The 20,840-nt window shown below is 33.8% G+C and overlaps 7 protein-coding genes across 7 annotated transcripts; 1 reads left to right on the top strand and 6 right to left on the bottom strand.

Moving 5' to 3' along the window:
• Nucleotides 1–114: 114 nt before the first annotated feature.
• On the bottom strand, nucleotides 115–2,938 carry kif2 (kinesin-14; the record flags this gene model as incomplete). The annotated part of the gene is made up of 6 exons (XM_004361582.1): nucleotides 115–181; nucleotides 249–947; nucleotides 1,022–1,179; nucleotides 1,259–1,600; nucleotides 1,687–2,271; nucleotides 2,345–2,938. The coding sequence occupies 6 exons, from the start codon at nucleotides 2,936–2,938 to the stop codon at nucleotides 115–117; spliced, it is 2,445 nt and encodes an 814-aa protein (XP_004361639.1).
• Nucleotides 2,939–3,165: 227 nt separating this feature from the next.
• On the bottom strand, nucleotides 3,166–4,024 carry DFA_05923 (short-chain dehydrogenase/reductase SDR; the record flags this gene model as incomplete). The annotated part of the gene is made up of 2 exons (XM_004361581.1): nucleotides 3,166–3,633; nucleotides 3,683–4,024. The coding sequence occupies 2 exons, from the start codon at nucleotides 4,022–4,024 to the stop codon at nucleotides 3,166–3,168; spliced, it is 810 nt and encodes a 269-aa protein (XP_004361638.1).
• Nucleotides 4,025–4,812: 788 nt separating this feature from the next.
• DFA_05922 (uncharacterized protein) lies at nucleotides 4,813–5,676 on the bottom strand (the record flags this gene model as incomplete). Its single annotated transcript, XM_004361580.1, has 1 exon — nucleotides 4,813–5,676. The coding sequence occupies one exon, from the start codon at nucleotides 5,674–5,676 to the stop codon at nucleotides 4,813–4,815; it is 864 nt and encodes a 287-aa protein (XP_004361637.1).
• A 460-nt stretch (nucleotides 5,677–6,136) lies between these two features.
• Nucleotides 6,137–7,259, bottom strand: DFA_05921 (uncharacterized protein; the record flags this gene model as incomplete). The annotated part of the gene is made up of 5 exons (XM_004361579.1): nucleotides 6,137–6,222; nucleotides 6,248–6,337; nucleotides 6,417–6,499; nucleotides 6,596–6,855; nucleotides 6,942–7,259. 5 exons carry the CDS (start codon nucleotides 7,257–7,259, stop codon nucleotides 6,137–6,139), a joined length of 837 nt encoding a protein of 278 aa, XP_004361636.1.
• A 514-nt stretch (nucleotides 7,260–7,773) lies between these two features.
• On the bottom strand, nucleotides 7,774–8,163 carry DFA_05920 (uncharacterized protein; the record flags this gene model as incomplete). The annotated part of the gene is made up of 3 exons (XM_004361578.1): nucleotides 7,774–7,874; nucleotides 7,899–7,944; nucleotides 8,038–8,163. The coding sequence occupies 3 exons, from the start codon at nucleotides 8,161–8,163 to the stop codon at nucleotides 7,774–7,776; spliced, it is 273 nt and encodes a 90-aa protein (XP_004361635.1).
• A 202-nt stretch (nucleotides 8,164–8,365) lies between these two features.
• Nucleotides 8,366–9,673, top strand: DFA_05919 (uncharacterized protein; the record flags this gene model as incomplete). Its single annotated transcript, XM_004361577.1, has 3 exons — nucleotides 8,366–9,461; nucleotides 9,526–9,624; nucleotides 9,651–9,673. 3 exons carry the CDS (start codon nucleotides 8,366–8,368, stop codon nucleotides 9,671–9,673), a joined length of 1,218 nt encoding a protein of 405 aa, XP_004361634.1.
• A 143-nt stretch (nucleotides 9,674–9,816) lies between these two features.
• tipC (uncharacterized protein) lies at nucleotides 9,817–20,754 on the bottom strand (the record flags this gene model as incomplete). The annotated part of the gene is made up of 4 exons (XM_004361576.1): nucleotides 9,817–13,518; nucleotides 13,587–20,036; nucleotides 20,123–20,461; nucleotides 20,539–20,754. 4 exons carry the CDS (start codon nucleotides 20,752–20,754, stop codon nucleotides 9,817–9,819), a joined length of 10,707 nt encoding a protein of 3,568 aa, XP_004361633.1.
• Between the last annotated feature and the right edge of the window lie 86 nt (nucleotides 20,755–20,840).

Below are 20,840 nucleotides of genomic sequence, written 5' to 3'. Positions count from 1 at the left end.
AAAAAAAAAAAAAGAAAAGAATATTCTCATATATTTTCAAACAGATAAATTAAATTTTATGTATACCTATTCAACCAAAGGTTGGTTAACAATGAAGTTGTCCACCATTTCTTTTTAACTTGATTGTTTTCTAGCTGCACCAAGTTCACAACTATTAACTTTTGATGCAAATCTTAAAGAACTAAAATAATTAAAATAAATGTGTTAATATGGGTAGAGTTGTAATAATTTGTTTCATATGCACGTACCTCATTGTTTCTTGAAGATCACCAGATTCAGGAGAAATATTTACAAACATTAAAGTTTTGGAATTACCACCCAGACTATTTTGCAAGAGATAGGTTAACTTTGAATTTCTGTATGGAATGTGTTGTTCCTTGTTGGCAAGTGCCGATATGACATCAGAGAGACAACTTAAACTCTTGTTGATTGATTGTGTTTCTTTTAGACGGTCTCCTGATGCACCACTCTTTGACAATCTTTCCGAACCAGCCAAATCGATAAGATTCAAAATACCCATTGTCTTTATACCAGTGATGGAATTGGTTCCTTTGATTCGGAGTTGGAAAACACTATGTGAACGTGATGATCGATCGTTACAAAGTGTCTTGGCAACTGCTCTATTTTTAGAGGCAATACCCAATAATTCAAAGACATCTTCAGCCTTGCATACCTTGACCGTTGTCAAATTGGAGATATGGGTAATACTAGTTCCTTCATGTCTAATATCATACTTGATGTTACCATTGACCTTGTCCACTATTAAAAGGTCATTAATGGTTTCATTATAAATCTCTAAAAAGAATGCTTCCATCTCGTATTGCCAACCATTCATACCCAACGACTGTGCACTATTAAATATTTTTTCAACTGTTCTTGGGATCATACCACGATTCTCCTCATTTCCATTTCCTTCCATCGTAAATGTTTTTCCTGATCCTGTTTGTCTAAATAAAATTAAATGAAAATATTAATTAATTAGATTATAAATTTTGGAAAGGATCCAAGTTTGTTTACTTACCCATAAGTAAATATACAAGTATTATAACCATCAAGTGAACTTTGTACAAGTTGTGATATTTCTTCAAATACCATTTCCTGACTACTATTTGTATCAAATATTTTATCAAATGTATATGATGCTTTTTTAATTGATTGAGTTCCAATTGCACTTGATGACTAAATAAAATTAAATAAAAAAGAAAAAGTTGGTATATTATATAATATTGTAATATATATATATTTATGTACTACATACCAAAACAGAAATATCAATTAAATTATCAGAATTATTTGGTAAATTATAAATAGGAGGGTTTTCTATTTGTTTGTTTGATAAAAATGGTCTGATTCTACAAAATACTCTAATGTTTCCTTTTAATTCTTGGATGGTATTGTGAAGTACCTTTCTAAGTGCTTCGTCACGATGACTCTTTTCCAATAAATGTTGAATTTCTTTTTGTCCCTTTTCCAATAGTTGAGACAATCGATTGATTTCCATTTGTTGATTCATAACCAACTCGGTTTTAGCTTTTAATTCATTCTCCATATTATTATTTGAAAGTAAATATATTTTATCATTTAATTCTTTTATATTATCCTATAATTAAATGGGAAATAAATAAAATTAATAAATAAAGTAAAATAAAATAAAATTATATCTATCAATATTCTATAGTAACATACCTTTAATGATTGATTATCATATTGATCAGATTTTAAAGTTTCAATAATATTATTTAAAGATATGATTTCTTCTTTTTGTCTATGATTCTCTTTACATTTTTCTTCATAATCCAATTGTGTACGGATATCTGGTAAGGCAAGTGACATTCTTGGTGGTTTTGATGAACTTAATTCCTTTTCTCTTTCCATTTCAATTTCAGATTCCTTTTGTTGTTGTTCAAATTGATTACGAAGATTTTGTGCAAGTGTATCAAGGTGAAGAACCCTTGATCTTATATCCTCTGGTGTAACCAATTTTTTTTGAGCTGATTTTGTTAAAATCAATGATGGATTTCTTGCCAATAATTGATTAATTGTTGATAATGGTGCTATTGGAACTGATGTAGTTGTAGATGATGGTTGTTGTTTAAGTTGTGAACATGACAATAAATCTTCATGATGATTTGGATTAATAGTTCCGGCATCTGAACTAAATGAAAATGTAAAGTCTAGATGATTATGATGTGGTTGGGATGGTTGTTGTTCACCACCACCACCATGATGTATAATATTATTGTTATGATTAAATGATTTCTTTAATAAACTCTAGAGTTTAAAGGAAATATTAGTTAGTTTAGATATGATATTAATTTGAGGATTAAATTAATTAAATAATTACCTTTGGACCATCAAATTTCTTTTTAATTCCAGTTATTATTGGTAATGTAGAAGATGTGGTAGGGGGCTTGGTATTACCAGTGGTAGTAGTAGTAGCAGCATTCGTAGTGGTAGAAGTTAAATCATTGATCTTTGGAGGTGACATGGTAAATGAAAAGTCATGTTCATAACTTGAATCATTCAATGATATATTGTTTGCATGGGTATTGTATGAATCAAATGGTGATGGGGTTTGATTGGGTGTAAGAGAACTTGGTAATGGAGAAAGATGGTTGCCAAGTACTGCATCATGAATGCTACTCATTGACAATATTGATGGTGTTGAGGATGATGAAGATGATGTTGTTGGAGAGGGAGTACTAGTTGTTGTTTTCTTATTATTATTTAAAGTCTTATTGATACCTCCACCAATAGGTTTTTTAAATAGATTGCTTGCAGTTGGAGTAGTTGTCGATTTGACAATAGTCTTTGACTTTTGAATCGATGATGATGATTGTGTTTGCTTCTTGACACCTGATGTCGGAGTTGTTGTCTTGTTTATAACATTGACAGTCTTGTTGGTAATCGTACCAAGTGGTGATCTCTTTGATGACATATCGCTCTACTCTACAATCTATCTTTGTTTCTTCTATTTATCACAAATACATACACTACACTTCATGATTTAATATAACCATCCCTCAAACAAAAATGGATGATTTATTTTTGGCGCCATTTTCGAAAATAGTCCGTTGGTGATATCTATTTCAAATAGGTCTGGGTTAATATTAACGCTCTCTTGTACAATGTGTAGTAGTTTATTTATTTATTTATAAGTTTATTTTAAGCAGAAGAAGGTAAGAATTTATGAACGGTTAAATCTACATTATCGTCCAAATCTTTTTGTAAAAGTTTAATCTTTTGTCTTGCAAGATGGTCAGAATCTGGACCGATGAATAGATGGAGTGGAGCTGGTCCTTGACGATCACTGACTTGTTGGATGATTTCTGCAATCTTGACTGGGTCTTTCCACTCCAATAATTTCAAAGATTCAGAGGAACTAAAGCTTGCATAGACAGAGGCATACTTGGCTTTCAAATCGATCGATGGTTCACGAGTACTCGATTGGAACGATGATTGGAAGGTACCAATATTTAAAATGGTTACATTAATACCAAGTAATTCTTTTACTTCGGCGGCATACGATTCGGTGAGACCATCCAATGCAGACTTGGAGGCAGAGTACGATGCAAACAATGGGATTGCCCAAGTACTGCAGATCGATGATACGTTAAAGAGATGAGAGCCTGGCTTTCAAATGTTTGGTGACATGGCTCATAACAGATGCATAAGAGAATACATTAATGTCAAATAGATTTTTGTAGTCTTGCATGGTGTGTCCTTCAGCTGGGCCATAATATCCAAATCCAGCATTATTGACAACGATATCAATTCTTCCAAATGTTGAAACAACCTCTTCAACCGTCTTTTTAATGGCTTCATCATTTAACAAGTCATTTTCCAATGCAAGGAATTGATTTGGGTCATCGTTACCAACTACCTTGAGGAGATTGTCTTTTGATCTTGATGTTGCTGCAACTTTGTACCCTTTTTCAAGAAAGTATTTGGTAATTGCCAAACCTATACCTGTACTTGCTCCAGTGATAAATAATACTTTATTATTATTATTGGTGGTAGTCATGATTAATTATTTAATTGATGTTTAATATTTGATTAAAATATAGATTTTTAATTGAATGTGTGATGAAATTATATTTAAGGAAGATATAAAAATATTATTTGTTTAATGAGTGAATGAATGAATGAATGAATCGGAGGAGAGAACTGATTTATAGCTTGAGGATGCATTCTATTTTTGATGCATCCTTTAACAAAAGTTGACAGAGAACCTGACTTTGGTAATCATAAATTTAATGACATTCACAAAAAGGGGTGGTTGTATCTTCCACACAATCATGACTATAGTATCTAACTATCAAAGAGAGAGAGAATCATATATATCGATATACGCTAGGATTGAATTGAACTAAATTAATTCATTAATTGGTATTAGGTTCTCTCGTCTGGGCAAAGGTTTCCAAAAAAAGTTTTTTTATACCAAAAAGAGAAAACTATCCAAAGTGTCACCAATAATGATACCATTTTTTTTTCAAAAGGGTAATGATGAGGATGGCGTTGTTGGAGAGGATAGGTTAGGGTTGTTTTTTTTTATGTTATATATTTATTCTCCACCTACAGACTTTTAAATAGATTGTTTGAAGTTGGAGAGGGTCTTTGACTAGCAATCATAATTACGTATTCTTTCATGATTTAATATTAACCCTCCAACAAACAAAATTTAAAATGAATGGTTGCTATCTTGGCGCCATTTATAATGTTTAATCTATTTTAAAATTGGTCTATAATATTAATTATTTCAAACATGACATGATATGATTATATTTATTATAATTAAGATTATTTATTTATTTAAGCAGAAGTTGGTAAGAATTTATGAACGGTTAAATCTACATTATCGTCCAAATCTTTTTGTAAAAGTTTAATCTTTTGTCTTGCGAGATGGTCAGAGTCTGGACCGATGAATAGATGGAGTGGAGCTGGTCCTTGACGATCACTGACTTGTTGGATGATTTCTGCAATCTTGACTGGGTCTTTCCACTCCAATGTTTTCATAACTTCAGCGGCACTTGCATAGACTGAGGCATACTTGGCTTTCAAATCAATTGATGGTTCACGAGTACCCGATTGGAATGACGATTGGAAGGTACCAAGATTTAAAATGGTTACATTAATACCAAGTAATTCTTTTACTTCGGCGGCATACGATTCGGTGAGACCATCCAATGCAAACTTGGTGGCAGTGTACGATGCAAACAATGGGAAAGCCCAAGTACTGCAAATAGATGATACGTTGAATAGATGAGAGCCTGGCTTTAAATGTTTGGTGACATGGCTCATAACAGATGCATACGAGAATACATTAATGTCAAATAGATTTTTGTAGTCTTGCATGGTGTGTCCTTCAGCTGGGCCATAATATCCAAATCCAGCATTATTGACAACGATATCAATTCTTCCAAATGTTGAAACAACCTCTTCAACCGTCTTTTTAATGGCTTCATCATTTAACAAGTCATTTTCCAATGCAAGGAATTGATTTGGGTCATTGTTTCCAACTACCTTGAGGAGATTTTCTTTTGATCTTGATGTTGCAGCTACTTTGTATCCCTTTTCAAGAAAATATTTGGTAATTGCCAAACCTATACCTGTACTTGCTCCAGTGATAAATAATACTTTATCATTAATATTATTGGTGTTGTTGGTAGTAGTCATGATTAAAGAATTAAATTAAAATATAGATATTATATTGAATTGATGATTATAATTTGAGTTGATTATTATTATTATTATTTGTTAAATGAATGAATGAATGAATGAATGATTGATCGGGAGTAGATTTATAGTTTGAGGATGCATTCCAATGTCAAAGCATGCTTTTACAAAAGAAGACAAAAGAACTGGACGTAGGTGTGTGGGTTTGCAAAAAAGGGGTGGTTGTATCTTCCACACAATCATGACTTTAGTATCTAATTGTCAGAGTCATAGAGGAAGAGAGAATCAATTTATCGAGTAGGGATTGGATTATATTGAAAACTGAATGAAAATTAATAAGTTGGTATTGGAATGTCGTTCTCGTCTGGATCATGGTCTCCTAAAAAAGTTTTTCGGACATGTCGCGCCAAGAATGATACCATATCATATTTTGGATATTTTTAAGGGTTGTCCTCGATGATTATGTCACAAAACAATGTAGGAACTCCTCTCTTTTTTGGAATATGTTTATTTGGACATATATATTAATATTATTAATTTTTAAAACTATAATATAATAAAAAGCATATACAAAGTCCTATCAATGTTCCAAGTACCACTAAATTTCTATTTTTCATTCTTTTAATCTTTGACATTACTCCATCAACAGTTTGAAATAAATCTATATAAAGATTAAAATAATATTAATAAATATATATTTGTATATAATCAATCATATTATTGAAAAATTAATTACATACTTGGCATTTGATTAATTTTATGATTTGTTCCTCTTAATATTCTTCTTTGATTTTCAAGTGCTTCATGTGCTTGTCTTGCTTGTCTATAATAATAATATTATAGATTAAATTATTATTAATATTAATTAATGATCCAAATTGGATGATTCGTCTCGATATATATATATATAATTATTTACCCTAAAATTGAATCAGCAACGGAATGAGAACTTTGTAATGAACCTTGTTCTCTTATTAGATTGCCCATTGGTATTTCTACGTCACCCTTTTTATTATACGTTGATCCTGAGAGTAATTCAGCGCTCTCTAATGCAAAATTAATACTTTTCTTAAACTTCCAATATTCCTTTGAGAAATCTTCCAATTTATCTCTATGATGTTGTAACATTGATGAACTAATGTTTGGTTCTCTTTGTAATGATTCATTTCCTTGTTTTAACTGTTTAGATTATAGGAGGGATATGTTGGTCAATTGAGAGCACTCTAAATAATAAATAACATGTCTCATCGCATCGCTATCTATACCTTTTTAAATATATTTTCCAAATCTTCTATCAACATATCAAATTCTATTCTACAATCCTCAACCTCTGATGTAGAGTTTGAGTTTTCTCTGAGTACTTTATCGTTTAGCGTCGATAGATGACTGAGCTTTGTGTCCACGTCTACCTCTAAGCTTCTAATTTCTTTTCTTATACTATCTGCAGATGGCACAGGCGTGCCTCCACTTCCACCTCCATTACTTGTATTACTATTACTATTATTATTATTATTGTTCAGTAGCGACGATGACGACGATGATCTATTGCTACTGTAAGGTGAATCCCAACTTGGTCTTGACATTCTATAAATATATATATGTATTCTCTTTTGTGTCTCTTTGTATAACTACTATTATCTCTACTTCTACTTTCTTCTACTTTCTTCTCCCTCTTCTTCTTCTTCTTTTGTATATTATCTATTCCTTTTTGAAAATGATGATGTATGTTACTGCACACGACTACAGCCAAAGAAAGAAAGAAATAGAAATATTTAATATTTAATATTAACAACCAAAGTCAATGACTCATACAGAGTTCAAAATAAACTTTATTTTTATTTTTTAATATTTAATATTTCTTTGACTAAATAGGAAACATAATAGAGAGAGAGAGAGAGAGAGAGTCATCTTGATGGTGTTATATAATGATAATAGATATAGTAATATTATCAAGTTGTAGTACGCTATTTATTATTGCGTTGTGTAAATATTTTAAAACTCTCTTTCTTTTCTATCTAGATGAATTGTCGCGTTCAATTCATTCTACATATAATTGCGTAGTATTATATGTATATGTATATGTATGTCAAAAAGAGTTTAAAGTTTAATATCTCTGACAAAGATCCATTTACCAAAGATGCCAACTGCCAATAGATCTCTTTTATAATCGTTTGCTTCGATTGGTTTGGTTGTTGCAACTGAAAAGAAGACAAGGTTCTGACAATCGACGAGATCTGTTAAATATAATACACCCTTGGCTACAAATGACTTTATAGAGATAGATAGTATAGTAATAATAGAAAAGAAGGAATCAGTATTTAATCAAAAAGGATTGCCAATAACAACGCAATGGATCCTTACCAATATAGCTCCATTCTCCTTTTTAACATGTTTGGTGAATTGTTGGTCGAAATCTTCACGAGTTGGATTAGTATGATAGGTGATGAGACCTAAACCTGCAAGTAGAGCTAACTTTTTAATTGACATGTCTTTAATTTAAACAAACAAACAAATAATGATTAAACATCGATAGTGCTTTGTCTTTTCATCTTTCGCTTTGTCTATTTTTAATTAATTTCAATTTTAATCATCATCATCTTTTCGACCCTCTACTTCATCATTCGTTGTTCTAATTATCTTGTAGATTATTATTATTATTTATTATTTATTATATTTATATTCCTAAAAGATGGAAGAAGAAAATAATAAGAAAAAGAACAAAGATCTTCCTTTTATCATTCAACTAAAGATAATCAATTATGTATTGTGGTCAAGATGTATTAGTAATTCATTTGAAAGTGATTATATCTACCTTGATAAAGATAATTATCAATTGGCTCGGGTCAACAAAAAATGGTTTCAACAGGTATCGGGTAGTGTTACAGGTATAGATCTTGGTACTATTGCCTCTTTACGTCCACTTGTTCAAAATGGTCCTTATTTAACAAAGGGTAGATTGTTATTTTTAAAGTTGCTTTTTATAAACACCAAATCGAACGAGTATTCAATCGTCAAGCAATTAAAATCAATGACAATACATCAATTAAACTATTTTGGTGTTGTCAAAGGTATTGAAAGACTTGAAGAGATCTGCAACAACTACGACGACGACGGTACTAGTGGTGACAACCAACCATTTCTACCAACCACTTTGGAACATATATCATTTATGGCAGATGATATTGAGACCAATATTCCAACTGCATTGAATAGAGTACTAAGTGGTAAAAGCGAGTTATTTCCAAACTTTAATTCAATCTCTATCATATCAAATGAAGAGTTGGCCGATCCATTTGGGAATATTTATACTCTTCCACAACTCAATCGTCTCTACATTGATGTTAATTCACAGGAATCATTTTGGCAAACAGTCTCTTGGGATGGAATATGTAAAAATGCAAACTTGAGGTACTTGCATTGGGCCACCAACCAAGGTTTTGCAATCGATCTATTCCAATCACTATTTCAAAACTGTTCATCTCTTCAACATCTCTATGTAAGCGCTAGAGAACCCCATCAAACCCCACAAGGATTTGAATTTAAGCAATTGTTGACCGATGTTGAGAGAAATACTTCAATCACATATCTAGATATTTCATTAATCGATTTAAAGTTTTCAGACCAAGAAAAAATGGAATTTAGTCAATCCCTATCTATAAACCATTCAATCACCCATCTTACAACCAATTATTCACTATTATACACATCAATGGCAACAACTTCAATATTAAGTCAATCATTACAATATTTTAAATTAATTAAACCAGAACAATTTATTATTCAATGTATGTAATTATATATATTTGAATCTAGTAATAATTATTAATCTTTTTTTTTTTTCTATTTTAGATGATTTTACAGAAATAACAGAATCAATTTTAGGAATGATTGAAAATAATACACATCCAAACCTTAAATTTATGTATATTACATTTTTATGTCATCATGGTAGTGATCCAAATATATTAAAAAAGAGAATTATAGATACATTGGCTAAAAATACAACATTACAAACCTTTTATTTCAAAATATCACAAGGAAACAAAACATTGGTTTTCCAAACTTGTTTAAGATACAATGGAATATCTATAGAGAGTAAATAAATTTGATTGATAGATTACAATTTAATTTAAATTTATTTTAAATTGTACCAAATCTTTTTGATAGATTTACCAATTCAGAAATTTTTCTAAGGATTGACATTTTAACTTCTTCATTGGGTGTTGGGATGGTTACAGTTGTAGGAGGTAGTTTTGAACTGCCTTGGTAGACAATGGCAATGACATTGGTGCCTTGTTGTTTAAAGAATTGTTGAATGTCGTTGATTTTAATGGTCCATCCAATCTCATAGTCTGATGGTGCTTGACCACTGGCAGATGATGATTTGGCAAGGAGGACGATTTGATTGGTCGATGCCAAGAGAACATGGTCTCGACTGAGGAGTACATGGAATTGATACCAACTGTGGAGAGGTGGAGCACCAAATTTCGAATAGAGAAGGTATGCTCCTTGTGCCTTGAAATTGTTGTACAGTTGGAGTGTACCATCCTTGGAAAAGTAACGGGGTAGACGACGTCGACGATTATTGTTCATGAGTGATTTGGCAATGGTAGTACTGTTTTTGACACCTTCGCTTGTTCTAGAGGCGAATTCAAACAGACCTACTGTAGGCTTGACAGCCACACCAATCACACCTTTACCAACACCTTTGAGGAATCCTTCAATACTCTTTTCCTGAGTGGCGCCTTTAATGGGCTCGTCGATAATACCCGTGATACCACGAAGTAGACCTTCTCCAAGATCGCGAATACCAAACTCCAAACCTTGTTTGAGACCGGTTGGTTTGACCTTGTTGCTTTCCTGTCTCTCTCGAATATATTGGTCGTCGAGTGAGAGGTGTACCAACCCTTTACCAATGGTTCCTGTAATCTTGGATGCACTGTCCATGATACCAAAGACACTATTATTGACAAGACTCGATGTTCCCTTGCTGACACCCAATGCAAAATCTTGAGGACTCTTTACAATGCCCATGGCAGGTTCATGGAAAAAGTCTTTGAATCCACTACCAAGTGATTCGGCCAATCTAATTGGATTGCCAATCGCATCAAATGAACCAAAGATCTTGTGAATCTGTCCCATCATTTGGTACGAGAAATGCAATGTAATTTCATCTGTCACTTGCTTGATCGATAGGAACGGATGTTCCCAAATAAAACCATTAAATTTGATTGGAGCATGTTCGATATTTAAAAATGGTGAAGATGATTTGATTCCAAGTAACAATTCCGATAGTGAACGAGCACCCAACACGGCACTAATCTCCTTTGGCAATTTACTACTAGTAAATGAAAGATTGACCTTGAGAGGATTGATGTGTAACATTTCAAAATAAACCATATTCTCCAATTTACTATTGTCTGTTGCCGATTGAAGGATTTCTTCTTGTGTAATGGTTGGATGAAGTTTGAAATGTTGATTGAGACTATTGAGATTAATATTGATAAATGACAAAGCATTTAATACTGACGATTCATCAATATTTAAATCAAATTCTTGTACCAAAAATGAAAAGTATCTAAAAAATAGAATGTTTGGATATTTAAGTGATCTTGTTGAACTAAATTGGAAAAATGGTTTAACTGCGACTGTTGAAGAAGAATTATTATTATTCTGATTATTATTATTTTGATTATTATTCTGATTATTATTATTCTGATTGTTTAAATTATGAATATCAAGTCTTTTTGATTGACTAAGGAATACTGGGAAATTTGATTGATATCTTTGATCATCAATTTGAAGATCATCTAAACTAATTTCCAAATATTGATCTGTTTTGGTTTGTTTAAAATCTACTGATAATCTATCAAATGATGCATATATAATTTCTTCTGGAACTTGATTGACAATTGAAAGACCAATATGAACCAATTTAACTCTTGTTTCAAATTTTTCATATTCTTTTGTTTTTTGGTTGTATTGACTTGAAAGTTTCTCTTCAGTCAACAAGTTGTTGTCATCTGATAGCGCCAAATCATTTGTCTTGTCTCTTGACATGGTAGGTGATCCACCTGTCTTTTGTCTTGGTTTTTCTCTGAGATTTAATACTCTAGTTGGTCCACATGCAGTAATAGTAATTTCCAAGTCAATTTTGGGTTGTGACAAGATCGATGAAAAGGGAGTAGTACCAGTATTCGACGAAGTAGATGAAGTATTGGATAAATTCAAATTAGATGAAGAGTTTGAAGAGGAATTTGAAATTTGATTATCCAATTGTTGTTGCTGTAGTTGTATTAGAGCCAAATCCTTTTCTTTAATGTGAACAGTTGAATTTTCCTCTAAATCATTTAAACGGTAGTAATTCTTTTCTCCACCTGGGAATTCAATACACAGTTTTTTAGGAAGGATGAAATGATCCCAAGTATATGGGATGGAACTGTGAGCTTTAACTTGTTCCCAATTCTCTGTTTTCTTTTGTCTAATCCAAATGGGTACTCTTGAATGATTGTCGATACGGTATGGAGGAAGATCTGGATTATGTTCTCCTAGCATGATCATTTTAGTGGTGATGGTTTTTGTCGCCTTGACACCAATCGTCACCGACATAAAATGTTTTGGTCGTTGTGGTTGTTGTTGATGAAAGTTTGGTGATTTTGAAATCTCTGAATCCTTTCTGTTCTTGTCTACCTGAGTATCAGCATCTCTTCTTAATCTAACTATAATATTACCCAATTCATCTGGATTAAAGTATCCACTCCATCTAATATTTTGTTGTTGTTGGTTGTTACTAGTGGTTGATTGTGATTGAGGTTGAAGCTGGAGTAGAGGTTGTGGATCTTGAACTATTGAACCGATACGAATTAACTTTTCTCGCTTTGAAGATGGGAAATAAAATGGTAGCGATTGATTGGGGAGAATGGTTTGAGTATTACCATAACATTCAAACTGTTGATAGTATATTGGTTCGGCTGTAGTGTTGACGATAATATGCTCAGGGCAGAATGTGACAACACGAGTTCTCCAAAACTTGCTATTCGATGGCAAACAAGAGACGGCCAGTTGATAGTACCGTTTTTCTGGGATTGGTTTGAGCATGATTTCAAGTTTCTTTTCTTCCGATGTCTTTTCCTCTTTGATTGTAATGTTGGAGCTGGCACTCGAAGAGGACGAGTTGAGAGAGAATGGCGACGACCATTCAGAGTTTGAAATCTTGAGTGCAAATCTTCCACCCACCAAATTACTGTCACTGTAGGCAAACATAAAGGGTGGTGTTGGGTGAGCCCACTCATCATTCTTTTGGTACCAATCCAAGGAATCTTTGGCAAAGAGGTGTGGGGGGATGACAGTCTCTTGGTCCTGACCAGCCGGCTCTATTGTTTGTGCACCGATATGATGACGGTAGTAGAGTGGCAGACCAGTTTGATTAATCATCCAAAACTCGCAATATATATTAATGTATCTATTACCACTTGGGTTGACACGGTTATCAAAACTAATGAGAAGAGGTTGTTTGTTCTTGTCCATAATCTTGATCTTTTCAGTTGGATTATGGCTACCACCTTCAATGAGGAATGGTTGTGACCATGGGAAATCATATATCTGCATCTCCATGTATATCTCCAATGTTGAATCATATGTCGCCACTTCCAAACGTTCACCCATCTTGATCGTACCCGTTAAAAATGGTGACCCAATAATCTTTTTGTTTTGTGCATGATATAATCTAAACGACAGATCACATGCCAACACATTTTCTATTATTATTGGTGTTTGAATTGAAATCTCTATTCTATTTTCTTTTAATTTCTTTTCAATCGATGCAAATATTGAATATGGTAACTAAATAATAAATTGAAAGTGAGTTAGTAAAATAATAATAATTATGATTGTTCTTTTCATTTTTTTACCTTTGCAGTATGTTTACAATTCATTCTTGAAGATATAATATTTGATTCATTATTATTATTATTTGAAATGGAAGATGGTGGTGTTGGTTGTTTAGATCCAAAGGTAGGGGAGGAATTGGGAGGTGTTTGATTTTGTTGGTTTTGTTGCTTGATCATTTGAAGGACGGTGATACAATCAATCTGTTCGTTTGAGAGTGAGTACCCCATGTTGTTTGGTTTGATTCTTAGACGACCCATCGAGTAGAGGATAGGCAATGGAACACGAGAGTTGGCATCTATATGGATTTCGGTCGGTTCAATCTCCTTGTTGGCACCGACACCTACATGAACCACCATTGGCTGATTGGTATTATTGGCAATGACAATGTTGGAGTGAAGAGACAATACCTTGCTACCCTTACGATACGAAATATCATAGAGCAACTTGACATTTCTATACTCTGGCATTGGATGAAGAGTGTATGTTCCAATAGTATCCATCGGTACATTTTTGATTGGTTTAAAGTTACCATACAGCTGGAACGATATCTTTCTTTCAACCTCCATACCCTTTGATCCAAGTCCACGTAGATGATTACCACCTTCACTAAGTTGTTTCAAGTCGTCTGGCACCAAAGGTACCTCTGCACCTATTGGCACCTCAATTAATTGATTATTATCCAACCAATACCAAATCAATTGACCTGTATCATTTCGAACAAAGTAGGGATAATATTGATTATCTTCATCGTCATCATCCTTTGTAATCTTTTCTGAAATCGACGATATTTTTGGTGAAGCAACTGATGGAGAAGAAGATGAAGGCGAAGAGACTAAATCATCTGACGATTGTGGTTTTTCATCACCACCGTCATTTTTGTCAGTTGATTTATAGAAATCAGCTGTCAAGATTTGATAGGTTGATAACGAAGTGTCTACAAATCCCTTGGTGATATTAATTTGAAGAGGAATCTTTGACGAAAAATCAGATATCCATCCTTCTTCGGCCGAGTTGTTTGCAGTGATGGTGAAACCCCATGCTTCTACAAGAGGCTCCCACACACCATTGTTTCCATTGAAATAGTTTGAGTTGATATTACTCTCTAATGAAAATGCAACCTGTTGTTTGAGTGTCCATGAAAAGATATCGCTCTTGCAACGGTCTACAGTAATCGATAGCAAAGGGATGGTTTCTTTGATTAAATGGTCATCGTGAAGGATGAAATTACCCTTGCCCAACTTGACTTGGAAGTATTTTTGAATGGGTTGATTGGATTGTTGTTGTAACGATGATAACTGCTCGTATTCTTGTTGGTCATCATCTTCTTTGATTGGAATGATTTCCGATCCTTCAGTGGGGAATGATGTTATGGTGGTACTAGAGATAAGCATAATCTGCTTGAAATCCAAATAACTAAAGTTGATAGTGATCTGGTCGACCGAAAGATTGACCTCGTGACTCTTGGGTGTCTGTGTTATTTGGTATACTGCTTTGAAAGGTTCGACTATTTTACGTGCTATATCTTTTTGATGGTTGTTGAGTTTGTGTCGGTAGACTTGGACATTGTCAGCCTCGATCAAAGAGACAGATTCTACACCAACAGCTCCCTTGGTTGTGTTTTGAACATCAACTGTCGCACGGATAACAAGAGCATACTCTCCGTCACCGTCACCATCGAGTCTAGTGTTGGTTGGCAGTGCTATTCTCGCGTCTTGAATATGTGCACTAAAGAACGACGAGCCAGATTGAATGACCTCATCGACACCTACCGGCGCAGCTCCGAGAATCTTTGTGCTGTAACGCAACCATGCATCCATACCAAATGTTACCAAACGTCCAATACAACTTTGAACCTCTAGCCATGAATGGGGAACAAATACCATAGACATGCTATTCAACTCCATTTGAAACACTGATTGTTGGATGGGTGGTGGTCTGATCGTACCTCTAATGATCAGCTGCTGTTGACGAGCCATTTTAATGTCACCAGACCCACCAGTCAATGGAGAAAACAATGATTTAAAGTGTGGATGTGTCTGTCTATTGTAATCATTTAAAAAGATAGTGTCAACCTCTATTGACAGGTTAGTCTCCATCTCTTGCGTGTTGATATGCATCGATGCATTGGTAGCTATGAATTGAACCAATCTATCTTGCTCAATCGAACCATCACGTTTCATAAAGATAATAGAGAATTTGTCGAGTAAAACATTGGTCGTTCCACTTTGAACCAATCTAACCTCCTTTTCTTCGGAAGATGACCCACCATCTATAGATGAAACTTGTGTTGGTGAGTTTTCCTTGTTGTTGTTGTTGTCTTCATTGTTTAATTTACTACCCATGACAGTTGTATCACCAGCAAGATCGTCTTGGATGGACGATGAATACTCTGACAGATTGCCGTCGAGTAATTCAATCAAACATTTTGTCTCGTACTCGCTGATGAGTAATTCAATTGGATTCATTACAAATGAGCGTTGGTAAGGAGGTAAATGAATGGCGCCATCGGTGACAGACTCTGGTTGAGTCTGATAAAATGGTGTGACAAAGGTACAAGATATATTAATATCTTTGGCCATTTTACCAAATTTACGTGATGCAGACAGAGGTGACAAGGTAGATGGTGGTGGTGATCTAACGTTGAGTCCCGATGACTTTATATCAAGTCCAGACAATAACTTTAAATTGGTACCATCCACTTGAATACTTTCAATGATGACGTTTGGATCTTCAGGATCCTCCTTTATCGTATTGGAGATGACAATTCGACCCAAATCAGCAATAAACACTTGATGTGAAAGACTAGACAACGGTACGATAATATATGGATTGTCAACTTGAATCTCGTATAAAAAGGTCGACCGGTTTTGTGAAATGACAGACGCAGCAGAGTAAATTGATTGTTTCAAATACTCTCTCATTACATTGACCGATGAAAGGAATATTCTAACTTGTTCGATGAATCTTTTAAGGAATACAAATCTGATACTTGAAAGTCGACACTTTAATCTTTGTACACCTCCATCTCCAGATTGTTCCAATTGGAAGTGAATCAACGCATGTTGTTCGTCTTCAGCAACCATTGAAGAAGTAGATGACAATGACAGCAATGATAGAGTTGAGTTATTGACATCCATATTTGTATCAATTCCCATCATGTCATCTACGATATTTGGTGAAAATGATTCACCACCACTATTATTATTATTATTATTACTATTTTGATCATTTACAATTCTTCTTTCTTTGGTGGTAAAGATGGTTCTATAATTTCTACCCTCCAATGTCATATCATAAATCTTGATACTACCAACACGACCATATACCTGAGTTGTATCAAGATACATGTCGGTTGTAGCAACCAATTCTGTCAATGCCAGTTTGATCAACGGACTATTTGTTTCATTTGTCAATAATACTCTAACCAATCCAATCTTGAATGACAATCTAAGTTTGATCAATGGTTGTTTTTGTTGTTGTTGTTGTTGTTGTTTTAGTGTTGGTGAATTGGTTGAAATGTTATTATTACTAGTACTCTTGTTTAAATTATTGGTATTATTAAAAGTTGGAGGAGTGGTAGGCGTAGGTGTCGAATTTGATTCGTTGGTCTTTGATAAACGAATCTTTTCAGATGTTAATTGTGATACACTATTTGAAAATTCGATAACACCAGCCACTGTATTTTTGTTGAGAATCAAATTGAGTTGAGGTAATGATATTTCATACTCTTGGTCGACGAATCGATAGTTGGGAGAACTAGACGATGTTTGGATGATTTTAACCGACATGCCATTAAGATTGACTAGTTTCTCGTCGGGCATTGACTGGATAGACTGTAGAGTCAAATGATTGGTGGTCAATGCCAAATAATTTCCGTTGCCAGCTGGTTTCTTGAGACAATCTTCAATCCAGAGTGCCTTGACAGAGATGACCATAGACGAATCATAATGTCGCTGAGTGAGAACACCACGACATCTTCTTAGATAGATCAATGCCAAATTCTCCTCTATCGTGGAAGAAGAATCACCACCAACTTGTTGTTTGCCACTCATTCTAAGATGAATATTGAAATTTTCAACTTGAAATATCGATTCGAGGTAAGTAAGATTCTCAATGATCGATTTGTACTTGTCCTCTAGAATATTGGTCAAATCCATTTCCAATAATTCATTTTTAGATGATTGATGTGTTGCAATCTGTTGTTGTTGTTGTTGTTGTTGTTGTTGTTGTTTTTGTGAAGATGTAATTGATTGAATGACATGTATCATATCGACATATTGTAATGAAGACAAACATAATTCAAGTAACTTGATGTTGATGAAAAGTTTGAGTGATGTCAATAGATGATTTCGAACTTTGCTAATGTTGAGTGAAAGGTTGGCATCAAATGGTGACGCAATATTCATTCGGTATTTTTGTACTTGACTCTGATCCTTCCAATCTCTATCCTGTCTTGACAATAATAATCGAATATTTGTCAATTTAAATAAATATTCATCATAAAATTCCTCCCATTTTTCTGATGGTTGTTGTTCAGAGTTATTATTATTATTATTATTATTAATTTTAGTTGGAGTATGATTAATTGAAAGATGACCAAGATCCAATATAATCATATTGGAACGATCATTGTTGTGAATATCATCTGGAATGACTATGATGGGTGCCTCTAATTCCATTGAAAGTGAAAGTCTGGTCTGGTTTGATATTGCCATCAACAGACGATCTTTGGTTTGTGATTTAATGCTGTTGATGGTGGTTGATGCCATTCTTTCAATGTCCTCGTAAATGTCAATAGAGTTACTGTTGGAGATGAAAAAGTTGGATATAGTGCTTACAAATAGTGGATAGTATACAATGGTCAATGGTTTGGATTGAATATTCAAACTATAGTCACATGGTTCACCTACTCTATGACTTTTAAATGTTGCTTTAAATAATATATTATCATTTGTCGAGTTGGTAGTAGAAGTGACAGCAGTGACAGCGGTGGTGGTAGTTGTAGGTGATGTAGAAGAGGATGATGAAGAATCTTTCAAACATGGTGTTATTAATTTTGGAAAGTATGTATTGGGAGTACTGTGATCAATAAGATCTAACTTTTCCAAAAGACAATCGAATTGATAAGAAGATTCCTTTGCTTTGAGGTCAAATTGTAGATTTAAAAGTTGTAAAATTGCCAACACACCAGAATTCTTTTTCAAAGTGAGTGATACTTTTGAAAAACTAACTTGAATAACTGTCTTTACTACATTGTTTGTACCCTCACTTGATTGTTGTAATGATGATTTACCAGCAGCTGATGTTTTATCTTCTTCTTGAAATCCAATAGTATCATAAATCTCTGCCCATTCTTGTTTTGTCAATTGTATTTCATTATTATTATTATTATTACTGTTTGATGAATTGGATGTTGTAAATGAAGGTAATGTTGTAGAGGTTGTTGGAGAAGAAGTAGATGGACTACTACTATTTGGTTGATCGATTGGTTTTGCTTTCCACCAAGTTGAAAACCATCCAGCTTGTTGTTGAGATTGTTGTGGTTGTTGAGCTGAAACTGTTGTTGCTGTCGCCGTTGTTGTCGTTGATGGTTGATTGGTAGTCGTAGGTGAATCAACCTTTGGTTTCTCTTTTGATTTTTCTTTTTCCTTTTCTTTTTCTTTTGCTTTTAATTTTTTCTTTTTATCTTCTGTCTCTAACATTCTGTAGCATAGGTTTCTAAAGAGAATGATATTTTCAAAAGGTAATTTCCACTCTAATGCATCTAACTTCTCTTTCTCGGCGGGTTGGATAGTCTTGCTCTTTAACTTTTTGTACAATTTGATATATTCCTTTTTGTCGCGTAGAAAGTCAAACAAGTACGACCAGGTATGTTGGTACTTGTCTTGGTGTATTTTGCCAACCACACAATCGATTGCATACTTCCACCACTGTCTTGCATTCTGCTTTGTGACACCTGCACCCGTTGCGGTACTGGCCTTGCTCGCCGACAATGACGAGTGTGGTCTTTTGGCATGCATACGATTCTCGATTGACTTTCTAAACATTGTGAATCCCTCCATCACATTGGTAATGTCTTGGTACTGTGCATCAGACACTGACAAATTAGTATCATCCATTCGAAGCGACAGAGAGAGTCTAGGTACCGTGTCACTCGGTATGATACTCTTGTTAAACACTGCTCGCAAACTAGATGAAAATGGTGGCAAGACATAGCTCAACCGAGTAGACGCACTCGAGGGTTCGCTGCCAGCCTCTGTAATCATGTATTCCAGTTGAGTGACGAGATCCGACAAACTCGTATACTTTAAATGTTGTTTGTCCGAGTCCCAATACACCGACAGATCCGACAAATTAATCACCTTGTGAACAATCGAGTTGTTATCCTTGTTTTGTAAAAATGTTGGTTTCCAATTTGAATCCGTCGATTCAGCTATTAATTTCTTCATTGTAATACCAACTGCGAATGGCTAAATTAAACAAATAAATTAATTAATTAATAAGAAAAATAATAATAATAATAACTATAGTTATCAATCTATCTATCTATACATACATTTGAACTTGTACCTTCAAATCTAATATGTACAGAGTTTATATATAATTGTAAATTATCTACAACGGTTGCCAACATTTTACCTCCAAAAGATGACATGACCGACGATGATGACGAAGATGATGAAGATGAATTGGCTGATGCTGCCAAATCTTCATCCCACCAATCATTGATACCTTGATGACTCCTATGTTTGATTCGAATCAACTCTTGTACCAACACTCTTTGTAATTTTTCCTGATGGAATTTATCCTTGTAGTATTGTTCATCAACATCTTTAGATGCTTCTGCCAATACATATATACCATCTAATTTTATAATTGCTGGTTTTGTTTTAATCTACGAAAATATAATAATTGTTGTTAATATATAATAAATCACTGTAACTATATATGAGTGTATATATATCTCCATACTTGATTCCAAGGTATAAATAATGATAACTTTCTAACTACAGCTTGTTTTACTACTACACTTGGGAATAGTCTTTGTAGAGCAGTTTGTTTAATCTTGACATCATAGAGTTCAGCCTCTCCAGATAGAAAACTTAATTTTACATTGTCTTTGTTCAAATCATCTAGATATTCACCTAGATACTTTGATAACAATGTAGCTGCTAAATGTGATACCATTCTCTGACTCTCTTATTCTAATCTGATTGTTCTTTGTTTGAAAGTGATCTACGGGTGGTCGTAGTCACAATAATTGTAATGATGAT

Source organism: Cavenderia fasciculata, assembly GCF_000203815.1.
Source record: "Cavenderia fasciculata unplaced genomic scaffold Scf_Dfasci-G-p-12c09.r1-3, whole genome shotgun sequence".
NCBI classification, from domain to species: Eukaryota; Evosea; class Eumycetozoa; order Acytosteliales; family Cavenderiaceae; genus Cavenderia; species Cavenderia fasciculata.
Note: the sequence above shows the minus strand (reverse complement) of the source record. Positions and strands in the feature narration are given on the sequence as shown.